Here is a 22,425-nt window from a genome sequence, read left to right on the forward strand (position 1 = left end):
TATATATATATATATATATATATATATATATATATATATATATATATATATATATATATATGTTTTTATTAATGTATGAAACTCATGGATCAGTTCAAAAATGGAACACTGCCTCTAAGTGTGACTAATGTGCAGGTACGTTTGGGGCCTAATTAAAAGGTAATTTGGAAACCCCCATTGTGTCATGTTTGCTACACATTTTTGCAGTTATCCCATACAGGGGAACCATTTTTGGTTCACCAAAGCACCCTTCAGTGAACAGTTTATAAAAAATCATCATTCCATTGATGTTAAAGACTCTCCATGGAACCACAGATGTCAATAAAGAACCTTTATTTAAAAAGTGTATTAAAGTTAATGTGGTTAATATGGGTATGTGAGAAGAGGAACAAACATCAGCCAATCAAATTTCAAAATCATACGTGTTGCGTAAAGAACTCCAGTTTTCTTGGTAAACTTCAGTTACACAACAAAATCAAGGTGAGGATGTAATACTTGTAAACATTTCCCTCTTTTGCATGTTTCTGTTTTTCGCAATAGCTTTGGGAGGTGCAGAAGATTAAACAGGTGAGTGTGAACAGCGTTGAAAGCCCTTTACAGGTTGCTATGATGAAAGAACCTGCTCAAATCACTCAACGTCTTTGTGCACGGTGTGACACGCACACACAAGCTGTACTTCTGTATAGTGGTGTAATGAGAGGAGAATTACGGCTAACCTCAGAATGGTAATTCTCCCATCAGCTCGCTCTCACCTCTTCTTCTCTCTCGCTTCCTCCTCTTCATCCTGTCTGCTGTCTGTGGATTCATTATGTCCTCAGGCCATCATCCATCCAGACACAGGAGAGAAGATCCCCATGCCCTTTCGCATGTCAGGTAAGGGTGTGAGTGTGTGTCTGTGTCATGGGTGGTAGGCAGTCTTCTGCTTGTTACCAGCTCTGGAGACTGGAGTTAGGTGGTAGGGGGTCTCTCTGGACCGATCTGTTGGCAAAGGTCACACTCAGCATGGGCTCTGATTAAACCCTCTCCCTCCTGCTGTCTGGAAGTGTTGTTGGGCCACTCAGAAATAGGAGTATTTTAGTCTTCTGTTAACACCACTATTTAAAGAGAGAGCAGATAGAGAAAGACCTACCTGACAATAATGATGGCTGCCATCTTTTATGAGTAATGAAGATTTTATAAATGTGTTAAAGGTCAGTAATAATGTCATATGAGAGTGCCCAATCCTGGTCATTAATATAAACATGACATGAAATGTACTTCTGTGGCCTGATCCAGCCTATTCGAATGTCATAATTACAGTCTTAGTGTGATTCCATTATTGCATCAAGGGTTCATTTTCTCCTGAAATCATCTTGGCACATGTTTTTCCTTTTCCTTTCAGGTTTTATGCCCTTTGGTACTCCGGTGGTATGTCATTTTGAAAAGATACTGAACTTTTCCTTCTTGTCTAGCCCACCAAATGTAAAACATAAATCACTTCTTGTAAATGACAACTTCATTATAGGTTGTGGGCCTCTTTTTACCCAATCAGACATTTGCTTCTACCATCTTCTGGCAGGTATGATCTTTCCAGATGAAAAGTCAATCTAAGCTCTGTTTACTATGAACTCACTGTCTGACTGTCTTTTCTCACAGGGGCTGAACCAGAGCCACAATGCCTGTGTCAACTACTGCAACCGTAATGCATCTTAAAGCTGCAGTCGGTAACATTTGACGCTCTAGCGGTTAATAAACAGAACTGCTTGGGTCTTGCGGAAGAACATTGTAGCCGGAGCTTTATGTCAATGAAAAATCACAACGGTACTGGGTTACTCTGCTGTGGTACCCCCGAAGCAATCTAAAATAGTCCGAATATAAACACATTTTATTTAGATGTACCCTAATGATTCAGGACCGGCTTAAAACACGGTTTGGAAAATGGATTCATGGTGTACTCACTTGTTATATACATTTTGTAAATCTTGAACACAAAAAAAGTTACGGACCGCAGCTCTGATTGGTTGTTTCTTACCGGGAGCGGATGAATTTCTGCAAATTGCAATAGGATCACTGGGAGGAGCCAGAGGTGCTTGATTTCACGGATTATCTATCTCATATTCTACTGTCAGGACATAATGACAGGTTTCACAAATACATTTTTACAAAAGTTACCTACTTCAGCTTTAAGGTGCGATAGAAAGGTAATATAATTTTGACCAGTTTATGAAGGCATATCATGAAGTTTATGAAGGCATTTTTACACATTTTGTTTACCATGATTATCTTTACTGATTAACTATTTTATGAATACAATCATCAGAATAAAACAATTAAAAGAACTACTCCACAGTCATATGATATCAGCATCAGCATCAAGTGGATTCGTTTAATTCATGCGACATTCATTCAACTAATTTTATTCATTTATGCTATTTTATGTTTTCAGCCCACGCCAATGTCAACGTTTTTCCAGGGTTACTTCAGTGCAGTCAGCAGGGCAGTTCACATGCATGCACAAAACTGTATTATGTAATTTGATGTGTAGAACGAATTCTCTTTTAATCCTTACATTTTTAATTGCCATTTCATGTTAACCGGAAAAAAGATATTATTCATGACCTTTCTAGTATTACATGACTTAAATTTTAATAAGCGAACTGATGGAGGCTGATAGCATCACATAGTAACACAGGGCCCTTTGCTGTATTTCACATTGCTGAATTGCATATCCTTCTAGTCACGCCCCCAGTGTCCTCTAGAGCCAATTAGCTGCCCTGCTGGGTGGCAGTTTGATGCCCAGGGGCATGACAAGCAGAACCATGGTGACGACAACTACAAATGGCCCCATGCCTGTGAGAAATATGGGAGGTGGGGTGGGGTGGGGGGGACTAATTAAAACTACAATCCCTCTGAAGACCCCTGCTGGGAAGGAAAGGGATGTGAATGGGTTTGATTCTCAGATGTTTGTTAACTGGAGCTCAAAGAGATGACCACAGACTCACAAGGCAAGATGAGAAACAACTTATCATGGCCTGTCACGACCTGTCATGAAGACCACTGGGAGTTACGTGCTTTTAAGGTCACTATGAAAACAAATGTGTATTGTCTCCATAACATTTTTGACTTCATGGGTTATATTTGTTATATCAATCTAATATTTAATTGTTTCATTAGGTATGCAATGGGTTCTCATTTGAGGTGAATTTAAAGACAGATCTCACAAACATGAAACTGTCATGCTCTATGATTATGTGAGATGTCACTCTCTAAATGAAGGACAGGTAGGTGTAATATAAAGCCATAGCTGTGGCACAGCGGGTAATGTGGTTGCTCTACACGTGTAAAGCTGCTGCGCTCAAGGGCACACAGTTCAAGTTTCCCCCCTCTCTTCACCTGTTTTCCTGTCTGGGCTACATTGTCTTATTAATGAAAGAATAAAAAAAAATGATGAGAAGAAATAAAAAAAAAAAAAATGAAGTATTATAATAAAACATATATATGCACCCATTACTGTTCAGAAGTTTTTATGCTCACCAATGCCACATTTATTTGATGAAAAATGCAGTAAAACAGTAATAGCTTGAAATATTAAAATTTAATATATATATATATATATATATATATATATATATATATATATATATATATATATATATATATATATATATATATATATTTCAAAATGTATAATTTATATAGCTGAATTTCTGGTTGCAATAACTCCAGTCTTTATTATGAATTATGTGAAAATGAAACAATGAAGCAGTGTGTGTGTGTGTTTTTAGCTTTAATCTGTCATTCAGAAATTATTCTAATGTTTTTCTACTGGAGAAACCTTTTTTGTTATCTGTGTTGAAAACATTTGTGCTGCTTAACAGTTGTGTGGAAAATAGTCTGAAAGAACAGCATTTATTTGAAATATAAATATTTTGTAGCATTATAAACTTTTGTAATATTTGTAATTTCATGTGTGCTTTCTGAATAAAGATATTAATATTTTTAAAATAAAAATATTATTGACCTCAAACTTTTGAACTGTATATATATGTATATATGTATATATGTGTGTGTGTGTGTACAAATTTATAATTATGTGGGTTTTTTCGTTAGTTTTTATTACATTTATTTATTTTTTACTTTATTTTTAAATAAATTAAATGTAAATTGAATGTGTGCACAGGTGGGGCTGAATCTTCTCATTAAAAGAGCTGAGAATTACAGTCCAGCTACAAGACTCCTGGTCCATAGGTTCATCTCATTCCCTGCTGTTGGTATGTGCATGTGTGTGAGAGCATGTTTATGTATGTGATGATTTTCTGACATGCACCGCTTATAATCTGCCCTGTCGTGTTCATGAAAAAAAATCAAGGCTCCTGTCATGCAGTCTTGCTAAACTGCTGATTGTTAAAGCATAAAACGATTGAGTAATGCACTATATTAATTAATGCCTACAGTTTTCAGTCAGCTCTTTTGCTGTCTGAAAGCTGACGTCTTTGCATTTGTAATGACACTCAGTTTCTAAATGAGCATTTATTCAGACTTTCATTAAACCCCAAGCGTTTGTTTATTGTTGTGTATTAGCGCGTTGTGTTTTGACTGATCCTGTTGTCAGAGGGGGCTGCTGCTGAAATGTTATCTCAGTGTTCCATTAGTGTTCTGAGGCTCAAACAGGTCCAGAGGGGCTGAGGGAGACTGTCCCACAATGCCTTGGGGATGCTTGGTTGTAATTAAATTGTTTTCGTCCCCACCCCACCCCTTTAATTAAATCAGCAGGTTCCCCCCTCACCTCTCTGGGCAGGGGTGACGGGACCTTGTTAGCTCTCGGCTGCCGCTCTCTAATTGGTTAATTAGGCCTAAAGTGCTCTCTGTTTTAGCACTGAGTTCCCTGTCTCCAGGCCGCCATGTCGTTGTTGTTTTTTTTTTTTTTTTTGTGTTTAGTTATAAAAGGCAATTAAATGCAGCTAATGGAAAATACTGAAAACAAAGTGTTTGAAATTTGCCTTTTGCATTATTTTAAGTAAAATGCAAATTAATCTTTTTTTTTTTTTTTGCTGTTGTTAACCTCAAAATGAAATCTCGAATTTAGCGGGGATGTTCACAGTGGTTTTTGTCTCTATGGGTGACCTAAAGCAGGACCTCCTTCATATGAAATTTAATATGCATTTGTTTATGTTTCTTTGTTCTCCATTTTTGATTCGGCACGCGCGCATATGTGTGTGTGTGTGTGTGTGTTTAATTGGCCTGGGTCTGAACCCCTCAGAGGTGAATAGCTATTTACTCAGCCAATTAACTCAGCCCCACAACACTGCAGCACTGAACACTGATAACTCACAACACAAGGCCTGTAAATTAAAAATGCTTCAGGCTCTCTTTATTTCTCTCTCTCTCACACACACCCACACCAATCTCACCACATGCCTCAGATGATAATGCCAGGAAGTAAATCATTATTCTAATAATTTTTCCTCTTGTAATTCACGTGTGCACTTTGACTTGACCATATAAACTATTTATTTTATATCCAGTTAACCCCTCTTAGCACCGACATTCCAGATCAAGAATGTTTTCCAGTTCTGATTGCTTTTATTTTAATATCCACAGGTGCCTCTCTGACAGGTTATTACTATTGTATTCTGTTCGTTTTGTTCTGTGGTATTTTTATTGGGAGATTATATGTATGGGAGATTGCAGTAAGATGTGTCACCCACCATCTAGCAAATGGTCTATAAAATGTGTAATGTGATATAGAAGTACAATGTTGAATGATAAAATCTGTTTGCATGTCAAGATTTTTATGTTCAAAAAATTTGTGTGTGTGTGTGTGAATGATTATAATCTGCCTGCAAATGCATATAGCCTAGTGTTACAAGTCCTATTATTACTATAAAGATACTTTTGTAAAATATTGAACATTGAATATTAAACTCGCCTGGATGGTTTTATAAATGTGAGTAATGTGCAGTAAAATAAGACTTATATGCATATTTTTATTTGAAATGGAATTTTCTATGTCTTCCTCAGTTATTCAGCTTACATGACACATCATACTACTAACTTTTAATAGGCTTTCTTCTAATTTCAGTTGATAATCTGGTTGCACATTAACATTGGATGATAAAGGCGATGTGGTGGGCACCTCAAAGCTGGTTTCCAGGCATGTGATTATGGATCCTTTTGCACGTATGAGGTGGAAGGTTACTGGCAGCTGATAGAGACATCCTTGACTCATGTCGTGCTGCCCATGCCTGTTCTCCTGCTGCCGTATTTAATAATGGCCGTGCTGGAGAGGTCAGAGGAGTTCTTCTTTTGTGCACTATATGTCCTGGTGTATTTGTATTTCACAGTTTGATCACAGCTTTTTATGTATCATTAAAGGTGTTTTAAGTTAACATACCTGTTTATCTGAAAAATAATGCAACAGTCAGGTATTTTCCTTTTAAAATGTGCATTCAGGGCTGGAATGTCAGTCTCTGTTTTGGTTTGTGAAACCCGCCACTGCCAGTTTACCCAATTGTATTTCGACATCTGTCGGCTTCAAAACAGCATTACTTCATTTCATTCATCGTCAAGTACACTCGTTCCTGTTGGTGTCATCAATCTGGTAACTTGCGTTTGCTTCAAGACAGAGTAGGAGGGCCTAGGTGAAAAAAACCCTCTTAAAGATTTTGAATTTGGACTGCAATACCTAGTTCAAACACTCGTGTCAATCCTACATACAGCAAGTTTAATATAATCTTAAAATGTACCAAATTCTCAATTTTTATTCCTCATAGACAAGGAGATGTTTGGCTGTTAACTTCAAAATATGACATTGGTAGCCTATATAGTGGTTCAGTGTTTTCTGAACTTGAGCAATTTTAATATGCTTAGAATTAAATGGTGGCACACCATGATTGGTTATGAGATCAATCAGTGAATCATAACTTACATTTCAGCCTTTTCCTAACAAAAATCATATGACTACAGAATTTTTAAAATAAAGTGCACAAATCACATGGACTAAATGTTACTAAATGTGCCACAATTTAAAGGGACCAGTAAGATTTATTTTTTCTTTGAAAGAAATTCATACTTTTATTCAGTAATGAAGCATTACTTTTAATTAAACATTTGACATTTCTGAAGGATCATGTGACACTGAAAACTAGAGAAAAAAATTCAGCTATGCAATCTTTTAACTCCTTTTGTATCAAATTCCAAAATGCTAAATGCACATTTCTGTTGAAGAGTGGGATCGACTCTTCACCAGAATTCGATGGGTTTTATGACTCCTAGACTATGTCGCAACCTCCTCAAATTCTTCCTGCTCTTGATTCGCAGGTGTGTGCAGCTATGTGTGTGTGTCTGTGTGAGAGTGGCAGTAAATGGTGAGTTGTCCTCTGCTGTGCTGCCTGTCAGCTCACCCTCACTGGCTCTCAATGGAGCAAGAACAGGGCTGCAGGAGGGTCACTGCTTTGAGGGTGGGGCTGAGGGCCAGGGCTATCCTTGATTAATTAGAGTGCTGAGAGGAGTCTGTGTGATATATGTGTGGTGCTTAAACCTTTCACCTGTCTCTCTAGGTGAGTCTGAAAATGAAGACAGCTGCTTTTGCTAAACAGTCAGAGGTGCCATTTTTTGCATTTAAAGTATGATGCAAAAATGAAATGAAATGGTTTCAGATTGTCTTGCAAGATGCAACAGTGTCACATGAAATAATCTAGAGGAAATTTAAATGAGCTTTAGTCAAAACCAAGCAAATTTGCTTATTTGCTGATTTCAATTTTACAAATCTTCTTTCAGATGTTATTGTTATAGAGATTGCTGCAGGAATTGCCAATATGTTAGTGATTTGTACTGTCAGGATTTTTTTAATGCATTTTTTGTAGTATGAAAAGAAAAGTTTATTTTACAGTGCATTTCAATTTTTTTTTTATTCATAAATTATGCCTTTTAATGTATGATTCATGAATAATTGTTAATGTAATGTTATGTTACATTATAATACTTGTTCCATCTTTAATGCTTTAAAATGCATGCCAAACAACCAGTTTCAGATGTAACAAGCAATCTACAAATATTATGTGATTACAATTGATTACAATGAATTCTGAAATGATGTATTATGCATTACATAACGGATGCCTTTATAATACATTATACATAAATGCTTTGTGTTACTGAAAAGAAAAATACAAAAAACTTACATTTAGACTACCTTTGCCATGTAACACCCCCTTAAGATTAATAATAAAATAAAAACTATTAATTTCACACTTTTAAATGCAATCTTTAACAAACAAAATGTTTGCTAAATGTAAATGGATTTTATAAGTTTCTAAATTTTTTATAGAATTTTAATAGCTGTTTTTTAATTGGTTATTGGTCATAAATATTTTGCATCCATAATATCATAGGATAAGGATGCATTTAATTTAAAGACTGTTAATAACTGTAGTTTACTACATGTCACTTGAGTTTAGCTTTGACCTTTTCACGGGAGAGTGACAGATGAGTGTGTCGATTTATTTAGAACAGTTGATGGACACGATAAAAGGTCTTTAACATACTTTGATCTTTTCCCCTGTTCTGTTCCTCTCCCAAACATACATGTATACACACAGAGAGAGAGAGAGAGAGTTTCTGGTGGCCAATTAAAGCTCATCATGCGTATGTGTTGATGAAGTCATCATTAGGCAGTCACCGCTTCATTAAAGCAGGACTACTCTGGAGGACTCCTGCGGAGCACGCTATCCCACAACCCCCCACACACACTGCGGCCAGGGAGGGAGGGGGAGGTGTCAGGGAGCAATCACGCACAGCAGTTCATAAGTGTCAGCGAGTCCCTTTGATAACAAAAATGGCGGGAATGCTCACGGCCTTGCCAGTAACGTTTGCATTTTTGTGGGTGTTTGTATGTTAGGCTCCCTCTGCTGCAGAAGCGCCCTCGTCTTGGGCTGCCTGTTCACAGCATGGTGTGTCTCTGCATGTTCGGCCTAGCGCTGCCTGTTGCCATCAGCCTGTTCCCCCAAAACAGTCAGGTGAGCACTCGCACACACCTCCCTCCATCCGCTCCGTCCCCTTCTCTTTGTCTGCTGTGAAGACGGTTATGCTTTAAAATGGTGTTTATTAAGCTGTTCATCCATATGGTTACTGAACTGCAGACATATGTGCTGCCAACTACTTCTATTCCTCTCCCACCCCTCCCCTCCTCCTCTCCTCTCACTCTCTCGCTCCCTCTTTACACTTTTCCGAGGGTTCCAGACGAACGCTCCCAAAAAACTCCACTCTTGTCCCCCCCCACCTTTTCACACCCCACAGGATGTCTGTTTCAGATTCTGCCTCACACACTCACACACTCATCGCCATCTGTTTCTGAGCAAAATATTGCAAGTTTTGGCCCTGGTTTGGATATTTACCAGTGCTCGCAGCTTCATTTTAGCTTTTTATGATGCCTGAAGTGTCAGTTTTGACTGTGAAAAATGCTCGAGGCTGGAAAGACGTGGCACACTTTTAATTCTCATTTGATGAAACATTTTAAACATCTTAATGACTTGATGATTGCTGTGAATGGTTATCTCGCTGTAGCCAAAAGATCTGAATCTGAATGTCAGTATAAAAATAAAAACACTCCGTAATCAAAACAGAGGAATCATATATGAGAAAATTGGATGTTACAATCTTTTCCTGGCATTTGTGCTAACACTAAAGCTAAATTAAATGAAGAGAATAGTTAGAGGTTAATGAAGCTATAAATGCTGTCCAGGTATATGGTTGTCTGTGTGTATTTGTCATATTTCGACCGAACCTGTTTCCTGTCTCTCTGATCCACGTGTCAGACCTCGAGCCAGAGATCGCTGCTGCAACAGTGCAAGATCCTGACTTTCAACAAGGGTCTTTAACCAGTCTGAATGCTTCACACCCAGCAACTAATGTCTCTGTCCCTCACGGTAAAAACTGAAAAATGCAAAGCATCATTACAAATTTTGATTGCATCTCACTGGATTGCTCCTGCTGTGTGTGAATGTGAATCCTCTCTCAGCCACACACAGAGACAGACTCACACCAGCGCTAATCATCCTCTTTCCATGCAGTTGAACATGGAAGTTGCAAATAGAAGATTTTGGGATATTTACAGCAGTGAAAACAAGTATTCTTTTGAATTTCCCTGTGATGTACTTTAAATGTACATAATTACCAGCCTTCCCATTCAATCAGTTCTGTATTATCTGACTATAAATAAATATTTACAGAGTAATTGTTTTAACACAATGTTTAAACAATCAGTTTTGATATTTTAAACGATTGTAATTTATTTATTTATTTTTACACATAACTAAATCGCCTTAGTTATTTTCTTAAAAGGGCTTTACAAACCCCAAATCATTCTCAAACTGAGTAGTAATGAAAAATAATCCATTTGTAACATTTATAACAATAATAACATTTGTAATTGTGTTATTTTCTATTAATGCCTTTGCAAAACCCAAATTACCCTCAATTTAAATAGTAAAAAATTTTTTTTATTGTTTTTTATTATTATTGTTCAGTCATGCTCAAATTAAATTGTAATTTAAAAAACAATAATGAATTACCAGAGGATATAACTTATATATTCTAAGTTATGATCTATATTACAAATTTTATATTACATTAAAGGGGTGGTGAAATGCTATTTCATGCATACTGAGTTTTTTACACTGTTAAAGAGTTGGATTCCCATGCTAAACATGGACAAAGTTTCAAAAATTAAGTTGTATGATTGAAGGAGTATTTCTGTTCCAAAAATACTACTTCCGGTTTGTCACAAGTTTCGGAAAGTTTTTTTCGAGTATGGCTCTGTGTGACGTTAGATGGAGCGGAATTTCCTTATATGGGTCCTGAGGGCGCGTCTGCCGGAAGAGCGCGCGCTCCCGTATAGCACAGCACTGAGAGCACAACAGACTTCACTGATCAGAGGCTCAGAGCGAGAGCGTCGCGAAATGTCACAAAAGGAGTGTGTTTTTGGTTGCCAGAGCAAGACAACCCTGCACAGATTACCAAAAGAGAAACAGCATTAAGGGACCAGTGGACATGGCCGCGGGAAGTGGGGGTGCTGGGGGTGCTGCAGCACCCCCTAGTGACGAGAGGGAGATAAAAAAAAATGTAGGCCTATTAAAATATTTGTAACGCACTTGTAACATTTATTTTTTTTGGCAACAAGTGTGGGATCAGCTTTGACTAGCCAAGCAATTGTAAGTAGTACACTATAGTATTTTTTTAAGGTGGTGGGGATGGAGATGGAGAGTATTATTTCGTTCGTGTGTTCTTTGTGTAATGGTTGTGGAGAACTGTTAAATAACGTTTAAATAGTAGGGCTGGGTATCGATTCAGATGTTCCAGATCCAGATCGATTCGATTTCGATTCACAAGCTCTCAAATCGATTCTATTTCGATCCTCGATTCGATTTCGATTTTCGATTCGATTTTCTATTAGAGATGTAATCGGGCCTTAAAAGTTAAGCCCGACATGTCCCGAGCCGACACGTACATTTTGATTGACAGCTTTTTAAGAGCCCGAACCCATTTACAACCCGAGATTATTCAAATGTACGCAGCACACAGATCTTTTGCCTTTTGTCAGGAATGAGTCATTTATGCATAGTTTAACATAATTTATACATGACTAACGTAATAGGCCACTTTGAAGTTTGAACAAAGAAATAAAATAAGTCCTCTGTAACAGAGTAACATCTCCGCACTCTATAAATAGCCCTAAGGTATAGGCTCATTTAGCATATAAATAGGCCAACGCACCAATAAAAACAAGTCTTTCTTAAAAAATTTAATTAAGATAAATTATAAATTTAAGATGGGTATTTGGCAATAACGAAATGAATTAAGATAAAGGCTCTGCCGGATTTGCTTCGCCATAGCAGCTGACATAATAAAATAATAATGCCAACATTAGCTTATATAGCCTACTCTGTCTACATTATGCATTTAAGACTCAAGTAATATTTAGTTATTATTTGAAAAACATTTACTCACCAAGATTAGGTAAGGCTTAAGTGTTTATGTGGAGGAAAATCACTGAATCCACTGTAGATGTCTTCAGCGCGCTCCTGCGCTCACTGATGGTGCGTCATTATTCACTCGTTATTCTCATTATAAACAAGGTCAAAACTTTTCCAAACCTCAGACTTTGCTTTAGTTGCTGGTGCTACCAAAACGTAATCGTCAGAAGCAAGCCTCCGTTTCAACTACTCAGCATACATTTTCGCATATTTCTCGCGCTAATCGAAACATTACATGGCCGCTCATTTACCGCACAAGCCCGAGCCCGGCACGATTAGTTCGATTGGCAATGGGCTTCTTCACACTGCCTGAACATGTGCAATTGTGCTTTTGAAGACAACTGACCACGCGCACCTGTCCGCGCGGTTGTCTGCTCAGACTCGGTACACACTCTCCGATGGCGATGTTTACATCAATCCTGCATAGCGGTCCATAGCGGACTCGAGGACGCAGAAAGTATAAGAGGCTTTAAGATGCAGTCTGTAAGACGCGAACGGGAGCATGAACTGACGCACATTGCAGAAAATGGAACCACTGCTTTAAACTGAATGAATGAATGATAGGTTCGTTGGTAACATCGCACAAGGCACATAAGAGGGTGACATCTAGTGGAGAAGATTTGTAATTAGTTTAACGCTAAGCTTACATTCAATGTATGCGGAAATAAATACGGAAAAAAAATCGATTCATGGCCTTTGAGAATCGATTTTGAATCGACCACATTTTAAAAAACGATTAATCGAAAAATCTATTTTTTACCCAGCCCTGTTAAATAGTCGGAGATTCCTTGTGGTTTGTGTAAAAAGGTTGGAGATGGAGACAGAAAGCTTTATACTGTGCGTGTGTTCTTTGCGTAATGGATGTGGAGAACTGTTCAATAAACAAATTGCTTAAATAGTCAGAGATTATTTCCTTGTGGTGTGCGTAAAAAGATTTTGGAGTTAATAGAGTTGCGTGTGAAATAAACGTGCAGTGACTCAAGCCAGCTGCCCAAATCGATTGCATTGTTTTAGCGTTATTGTGAAGTTTGATTAATATTATATTTTGTTGTAATATTATTTGTTGTATCTAAATGAGTGGCATGTATGTATAGGCTATCTGAAATTGTAATGAAAGTAATTATTTCGTTTTTTTTTCGATTATTAAACTATTATTTAAACTATTATTTCTGATTCTGATTCTGCTTCAGATTAATAGCGCATTGCGCATATCTGAGAACTGATGTCTGTGTGTTTCAGACCCTGTGCACTGAAGTGTATATGACAATAAAGTAGTAAATCTCAATGTATATATTTTTAAATTGTATTTTAAATAGGCCTATAGGCTCATAGGTTTTTTGTAAAAAAAAAAAAAAAAAAAAAAATTCACAGCACCCCCTGTTCAAAATTACTTCCCGCGGCCCTGCCAGTGGATGGAGTTTATTTTTACAGAGCATCAACGGAGTTGTGTAAGTGTTTGTGTTTGTTCCCCTGCATTTCGAAGATGCTTGTTTTACAAACAAGGCCCAGTTTGACGACGGATTTGCACATCGTTTATTTCTTAAGGATAATGCAGTCCCAACGAAAAAGGGTCACAATCGTGTGTTGGAACCGCATGCGGTGAGTGAAACGGCTTCAAATATCTCTGTTGTTAATTTAGCTGTCGGCGTGTAAGCACATCAAGTAAACAACATGCGATGTTGTCATCAAACTGCACTTTCCACATGTACAGCTTAAAAAAAAAAAAAAAAAAAAAAAAAAAAAAACGACAAAGTGGAACTTGATCATTTTCCAAAACCGCTAAGCAAATATATATACAGTTTCAGTAACGTTACATACCACATAGAGCCGCTGTTGTTGCTGCTGCTCTTGTTAAATTTCAGCCTCTGGATCATAAATATACGCTGAATCTGACTGTTAGCAATGGTTTGTTTTGGTTGGTTTTGTCCTCAGGTAATGTCACAGCTTCCAAACGCTATCAGCGCAAAAGCCTACTGGCTCTCGTGATTCTTTAGCTCCGCCCACACGTCACGCCTACAGACGCTCGTGTTTTTCCGGAAAAAATCGGTACAGACTATCTTTCTCTTATGAATATAATAAAACTAAAGACTTTTTGGAGTTATGAAGGATGCAGTACTACTCTATAGGTACTCAAGATTAACAGGATATTGAGTGAAAACGAGCATTTCACCCCCCCTTTAATAAATCTGTAGAACTGTGAGTATCATTATACATATTTTTTAATGTATAACTACATCCAAATCTTATTAAATATTTGTAAATCTTAATTTATATATATATATATATATATATATATATATATATATATATATATATATATATATATATATATATCAGAACATAACTGTCGTTACAGGAACATTTTATAACTGTTTTGTATAGGTCAGTATTAACTAAAATTGATCAGGCTCACTCAATTTTATCTACAAGGATTTTTTTTTTTTACACTTTTTTGACATTGGTTTTCTTTTTTATTTGCATACTTAAATATACGATAAAATCAATTGCTTTTCTCTTTTGCTTTGTTCAAAAAAATACACAGAAAGGCCTTAAAACATCATTAGTATGGTTAATGAACAGAAACAATATATACATTTGTGCAATTCCAGCTTTCTTCTTTTTCCATCCGTTTGATCTATGGTTTACAGATGATTGTATCTCTGCTTTTATTTGGATGTGTTTGAGTTCCTTTGGCAGGACTGTAAAATGATTCCTGTAAACTTGTATTTTATCGTTAAATCCATCGCTAGAACGAGGGAGTGGACCTGTGTGTTTTTCTACCTGGTTGTCACGGGAACAGATCACAGTGGGCAGTAGTGAGGAGAGATATGACATGAAGCCGCATGTAGAATCATTAACCGTGCAGGACTGCCATACACAGTTGCACAACATGCACATGACCGCATTAATGAGGGTAACATTACTGCTTATACCTTCCCTTTTTGTCAGCTTTTTTTATTATTTCGAAATCAAGTTTTTAATTTCTATGACAATAGGAACTGGAGTTTCTGTGTGAGCATAAAACTATCCTATAAAGGCAAACAAAATTTGCCAGTATTGACTAAAACCAGGTCTATGAAAATGATCCGTCCTGTGACAGAAGGGCCTGGCTTAACTATTCATAACACTACTCATTATTTCACTACTCATATCAAAATTAATAAAAAATACGATCTTTGTTCCAGTGTTGGTATAATTACTTGTATACATTTACTGCTCGCTGTAAGACACTTGTAATGACAGAGTTATACATTCAGTAATTTGTTATAAGATAAATGTTTCCACTGCAACTGATTCAGTTTGCAACAAAAAAAGACTGATGACTTAATATAATAATTCTTTGAGCCAGAAGTCATTGAGGTTCCTTTCAAAACAAGCAGTCAAGTATGTTCCAGAAGAGTGCCACTCTACATCAACAAGCTTCTGTTTACCTATAGTTCTCCATTACACCATCACCTGCTGTAAGCAGCTCACACTGAAAAAGAAGTTGCTGTAAGATGTGGTTGTTTATTGATTAAACTTAAATCTACAGTAAAACATATTTATTTGACTGAAATAATGTTTACGTACTAAATGACTAAAATCTGTTTACAATAAACTGACAAACATATTAAAGGCCGGGGTGATATTTAGCCACATGATGAATCAGTGGAGTTCATCACAAGTAGCTTTCCCATAAGCTGAGGTAAATACTAAAGATGCGCACCATTACGGTAACCCATGCACAACACTAAAATAACACAGTAAATATTAATTTAACAACATAAGATGTAAAACAAAAGCCTAATGTACATAACCGGTAAGAAAACACTATTTAACGGTTCATTGTTCAACAAACATTTCATTTCAATGAAAAGCCTTCAGATGTAAAGAGAGAATTCTGGGAAATGCCAATTTATGTTTTTCCCCCAACTAAATTATAAGATGACTTTTTTTTTATTTTTTACTTTTGCTCTCTTTGATGTATTTCACTTTCAAATAAATAAATCTCGCATTATCTCATATATAGCAAAATTGCTTACCATTAACCATTTAACAGGCATTTATTGTTGCATTTACAGTTAAAATTACAATCATTTTTGCTAAGACTGTCCAGCTACAGTTTGTACAGCCTTACAAAATTACATGTGCATTCACACAGTTCTTAAGTCTTTTACGTGCATTAACAAACACTCATCTATTTCTCAATCACTTTCCTTTCTCAAAGAGGAAAGAGTGTTTTTTGGGAATGCATGGAATGTGTGATTTAAAGCTGCAGAGGATGTGATGTGTGCACCTGTGCACAGGATTGGATATCTGATGGCCTCAAAACAAACTCACCAAAACAATCTTTTCTCCCTCGTCTCAATACACTCTTGTCGTACTTGACAGTGATACTCGGGTGTCATCAGTCTGTGCATTTCACTCTCACAACCCTTGCTCACACTGCAGGCTCAGGGTCAAATGTTGAGGTTAAAGGTCACCTGCGGGTTTGTTTAACACAATCTTCCTCGGTTTCTTTTGACAGGAAGTTAGCAAGGTGAGATGAGAGGAAAGTTGCCAGCAGGCGTTATCCCTTTGTCTGAGTGTGTGTGTGTGTGAAAACATTTTTAAAAGGTAAACTGTTTTTCATGTGATAAAAAAGCCCTTTACAATCAGCTTTTGTGATATATATATATATATATATATATATATATATATATATATATATATATATATATATATATATATATGTATGTATGTATGTATGTATGTATGTATGTATATATATATATATATATATTATAGGGGGACAATAAGGTGTGAGCTGCTAATAAGGTTTGTCTCTGAAACATCTTTATTAATTATGGACATTTTTGATCATGTTTTGCTTGAAAATGAGATGAATGAACACTATAAAGAAACTAATGTGTAAATTGGCAAACATTCACTTTAGTTTATGGGTGTTACAGAGAAACCTGCATACATCAGCCTGTATTCAGGCCCACTGAATGACATCACACAAAACACACACACACACACACACACATGTTTGTTTTAGTGAAAAATGGGGACATCCCATAGGTGTAATGGTTTTTATATCGTACAAACTGTATATTATATCGCCCTTCACCATTCTGTATGATTTATAAGTGTTTTGAAAAATGGGGACATGGGTTATGTGCTCATAAGTCACCCTCTCCTTGTAATACCTGTGTCATACCCATGTCATTATACAGAGGTGTGTCCTGATATGTCACAAAAACAAGAGCACACACACACACACTCATCCCATTACACTCTAACAGCAATTCCTACACTCCTTTAGATACAGAGACCATTATTTACACAGACACATACACCCTTGCCTCTATGCTGTGGGTACAGGATGGCTCATGTTAAAACTGGCTGGTAAACTGATTCCTCACATCACTTAACTTATTTCAATCTAGTTGCTATAATTACCTAAAGCTGCCACCAGTTTAATCAGCATGTCTTAAATCATTTGGAACTTCACAATCTCTTGATAAATGAAGGCAACATCATATTGTATTGAATAAAATGTCAATTTTAGTAACCGCCTATACAAAGAAACAACTAAATTATTAGAACTAAAAAATATTGACTTGTGAAAATTAACTTCATTGTAAGTTTTAAATACAATTTCTTCCAAAAAAACAATTAAAAAAAACAAGAAGAAGATGAAGAGAAAGACAGTCATATATAATATGATTTTTTTCTTACAGGGGATGCATGTCTGAAAAACTGGATAATTCCAGCAGAGGTGTTAAACGGCTATAGTGTTCAGTCCTGGGTGTAGACCGGTTTAATTCATCCTTAACTCACAATGTGGTCAGGTTCTCTGCAGTTAGGTTTAGAATCTGAGATATCATGACTAATAATATTAAATAAATAGTGGTTTTCTTGGTCTTGTGTTCATTTAGGCAGTGTTAAGGTTGGTCTTAGGCGTCAGACATGACATCTATGTCCTCAGATCCGGTCTGTTTGGTGGCAATCCTCCAGCGGTTCATGTGGTGGTTTCCCTTCTTCTTCTGTGTGCACTCTGGGCCCTCTTCTTCCAGCTTCTGCCTCTTATACTTGGTCCTGCGGTTCTGGAACCACACTTTTACCTGAAGGGAGCAGATGATCAGGACATAAGTGCCATAAAGGTTTTGGTAAGTAGGCTATACGGTTGACAGTTTAGCCTGTCACTAGTGAGAAACCGAGACAGATCGTGACTGAAGCCTAGCAACAACGTTTAAACTCATTTCTGTTCTAATCGAATCGTTTTAATGCCACGAGACAGCAACAACAATTTCGGATGATTCTGGTTTTTTTTCTTCTCAATTTCTTATTTGTTTCAGAACTTTGTTGCATATGAAATCCACCCCCCTCCTCCAAAAAAAAATAAATAAAATAAAATAAACGGAAAAAAAAAAACGATTCCATATATTTTAAAAGGATTTAAAAGATCTCGCAAATATGAAGTAGCCGTTTAATGTATTTGGATTTCTAATTAAAAATGTTCTAGCCTAACTGGACATTTCACACATTTAAAGAAGGCAATATGCTTACCACCATAAATAGTCGCATTAAAGAAACATAAGGATAGTAAAAACATCCCAGCAGAAGGTGAAGGAAAAACGATGATTTACCTTTATTTTTTATTTTATTTATTCTCCTGCGCGCCATGTTGAACAAATTCAGGAGATGCTCGAATCACGAGATCGTGAATCATTTTTCATAAAACACTGGCCTACGCTTAGAAATTAAAATAAATTAATTACCCACCAAATAGTTGGTATAAAGCGATGTTAATAATCATATTATTTAACATTAGTTTTATTTATTTATTTTATTTTATTTTTTATAGCATAGCTTACAAGATTTTGTAACATTTTACAAATTAGTATGTTGCGACATATCAAGTCGTGTTATTTTACTCTTCATTTAGACAGATGGCATAATTTGGAGGTACAAGTAAACTAACTTTTGCCAGGGTTTGAATGAAATGTAGGCCTAAACACACAAATGAGATATGTAGCTATTCTCTTTTATATGACGATTAAAACGTTTTCAAACTGAGCTTTACATCATTTGATCTGGGTGAATGGGTTAGTCTTACTTATCCGAGCAAATTAAGTTGCTAGGCTAGAACTCATTCTTGGCCTAAGATAAAATAATATCACAGAGCGACACACGGCCAGCAAGCGTCGGATTTATTCTGCTATTGGCCCGTTTCTAGATTTAGCAAGCAGCCCAAGTGTTGTTTACATTATCGTGTAGGCCAACAGCAACAGCTTGTCAGTAAAACATTAATCATTCAAAATAAAGAAATGTCTCATTATTATAGTCGTCAGTTTCCACTCATTGCACATTTCATACCAAATATTTCAACATAACTTAAAAACATTTATCATCATCATTATATAGGCCCGTTTACGTAGCCTATCTATTTTAACTATCGTTTCCTGGTTCCTCAGGAATATTTTTTTTCTAGTTGAAGCCTTTTTTGTCTGTTATATTTGTGAAACTCGACTGAACACTTTCTCTATTGCAAGCTAAAGACTATTTTAGCTGTGCCTACTTTTGTGCCTTTAAAAATATTAGCTATGAATAGATTTTCGATGTGCATGAGAACAACATAATTTGAATTGTGTTATAGCACTAGTTTACTAATGTTTACCTGAGTCTCAGACAGGCTGAGGCTGTTAGCGAGCTGTTTCCGTTCGGCTCCGACTACATAATGGTTCTTCTCGAAGGCTCGCTCCAGGCGCAGCAGCTGAGAGGGCGAGAACGCGGTGCGGATCCGCTTGGGCTTCCTTGCGAAAGGTCCGTGCAATAACAGCGTGTCCTGTGAGACCTCGCTTCCTGAAATAATAATAACGACAATAGGCACTTTAAATTGCATATAGACGACACGGGACAGCTTCATTAAACCCATAAATTAAATTGTAGGCTAGGGATCATTTAAAAGCTCTCTTCGTTTAGCCTAAATGTAAACAAATGTCAACGCCAACTATCGACTTTAAAATGTCAAAAAAGTACCCTGCTTTTATGACTAGGCTACTTTAATTTATATATATTTTGGAATAGTATAGGCTATGTTATGCTTTATAATTGTAGATTATTTTAGAATAAACTATAGCTATTAACGCACTCCAGTTTGTTTTGGGCGATTTTAAAGTTAGCTTATTCAAACGAGCAAACTTCAAACTTGATTTTTTGGAAGTAATTCTTTAAGAAAAGTCTGAAGGATAGACTTTATGACAGAATAATATTTTAGGTAGCTGTGTATTTATAACTCGCTAAGAAATTATGAAAACAATCAAAATATTTCTCTATGCCCCTTCCATGGTAATTTTTGAATGTATTTGTCTAGAAAATATGAATTCCAAATAATAAGAATTAATTGAAATAAATAGCCTTGCAAAATATTTGAATCTTTTTCTTTCTTTCTTTCTTTCTTTCTTTCTTTCTTTCTTTCTTTCTTTCTTTCTTTCATTAATAGCCATGTAATTTGCCTTTAACACTCATTACGCATAAGATGACTAATTAACTTTTAACCTGATGATTGACTAGTCTATAAAACAAAAAAAGTCACAGGGTCAGTCAGTTTTAAATGTTCTTAATTAAAACAGTTGCAGCAAAAAAAAAAAAAAAAAAAAAAAAAAAAAAAAAATCCAGCATTACAACTAGGCCTATACGTTTAATTATTAGAAATGACCTATCCTAGTCTACTAAACTCATAAAATTAGACTCCTCATTAAACGTCATTATCACTGTTAGGTCATGTATTAGCACTTCTAGCTAATTTACAATATTTGACCTTTATATAAAAAAAATTCAGTTCATTGTTTAAAAGTCTTTAGACAACAGCTTCAACACCAGAAGAGAACAAATCGTCCAATGAGCTATGAAAATAAAATAGTGATAATGAGGAGCTGTAACGAGTTCATCAGAGTAGATTCGTTATCTGTCATTAGCTCGACAGTGATTAGTGTGCAATAATATATTAGTAATAACAGAGTAATTAAGAAGTAACTGTCAACTAGCCTAATAAAATATTACATAATTAAATGTCATCTTGGACACTCGGGAAAAAAAGAGGTAGCCTAATCTTACGTTAGATTATTTACCATAGCCTATAAAAATAATTTACAAACGGGATTTAAGGCAGAATAAATTTTATCTGCATTTTGCCGTAGGCAAAAACTGGTGGACATTCTGAATTCAAGATCAAGCAATTACTGTTATCGGAACTGTTCTCCAATCCTGCTGTTATATTACAATCCTGCTTTTGTCAGTGGACAGCCTGGTCTAAATCTGTGTGTCCCGTTTAAGTATCGCCCAAGGGCGCGCGCAAAGCAGTAAGCATGTCAGTTGTGATTTTTCATTTGCAGGTTTTCCGGCGTTACTTTCCAATACAAAATCAAACTATCAGTGTTATCCCGCTCCACAGTAGTAAGCAGTCTAACCTGTAGCCGCAAGCGTGCATTTATGATGATCAGATGAGTTCAGTGAAACACGCATGCCTTTTAATGCACGGCAGCAAACGCAGACTACTTTTATTGAGCGCCATTGGAAAAGCATACTTCATATGCAAATGCTATTTTATTATTTTTATTTAGGTGAAAACGTTGTTTAATACGTGGTGGATGCAAATATCGTGTTAAATGCTTACCTTGAAACCGATGGCCAAAAAACCTGTTCCTTAAGACCCACGGATAGAAATTTAGTGGTTCACGGTGCTGCGTGCCAAAGAAATGCGGGTGTTGGAGGTGTGTGCCGCCGAGCTGGTGTGGGTGCATGCTGAGAGGTGCATGGTTCACAGTCTCGGAAAACACCAGCTCGGGGTTTGGATAGAGCGCGCGGCCTGCGGGGCTTTGATACCCGTTAAGAAAACTGTCAGCAGGCGCCGTGTAGCTTAGGGCGGTAGGGCGAATAGGGTCTTCTTGTGTTAAGGGGCTTTCCTTAGCCACCAAAGACTCAATGGTAAAGCAACGCTTTCCCGTTGCCGAAAACATTGTCCTTGACGGTAGCGGTACAGTCCAGCAGATGATGTTCGCCTTCACGTCCTTTCAAAACTCCCTTTTAGTGACCTCTGTCAGCAGCACTACTTTAGAAAGACATTGTAGGGTTAGACAGAAACTTAATATGAAACACCTTCATATTCCCTCCTTTGGCCAACTGCTCTGTAATCCATCGATCCACGAGTGTCCATAAATCATGAAAGGAAAAGTGAGAATATAAGCTCGAGACCCATGAAGTTGGATTTGAGGGACGCCACACAGTGTCGTCTGAGGCTTGCACTCATTGGATGAAAGCCCTTGGCGCACAGAGCTCCGGCGGTGGGCGGGTCCCTCGTTCATTTGGGTCAGATAATGAACTCTATTAGTTTGATCATTCACTTCAATGGGGCTGCCTCCAACAGGTCAGTTCCTACGCTGTAGAT

The 22,425-nt window shown here is 36.7% G+C and overlaps 1 protein-coding gene and 1 pseudogene across 1 annotated transcript; one reads left to right on the plus strand and one right to left on the minus strand.

The window, feature by feature from the left end:
- The first annotated feature begins 75 nt into the window (after positions 1–75).
- On the plus strand, positions 76–9,980 carry LOC127970472 (sideroflexin-5-like; annotated as a pseudogene).
- Positions 9,981–16,814: 6,834 nt separating this feature from the next.
- LOC127970500 (homeobox protein EMX1) lies at positions 16,815–22,305 on the minus strand. The gene is made up of 3 exons (XM_052573097.1): positions 21,655–22,305; positions 19,657–19,841; positions 16,815–18,100 (listed from the first exon to the last, which is right to left on the minus strand). The coding sequence occupies exons 1-3, from the start codon at positions 21,995–21,997 to the stop codon at positions 17,933–17,935; spliced, it is 696 nt and encodes a 231-aa protein (XP_052429057.1). The 5' UTR covers positions 21,998–22,305; the 3' UTR covers positions 16,815–17,932.
- Between the last annotated feature and the right edge of the window lie 120 nt (positions 22,306–22,425).

The sequence above is a fragment of the Carassius gibelio genome, chromosome B13 (assembly GCF_023724105.1).
Source record: "Carassius gibelio isolate Cgi1373 ecotype wild population from Czech Republic chromosome B13, carGib1.2-hapl.c, whole genome shotgun sequence".
NCBI lineage: Eukaryota > Metazoa > Chordata > Actinopteri > Cypriniformes > Cyprinidae > Carassius > Carassius gibelio.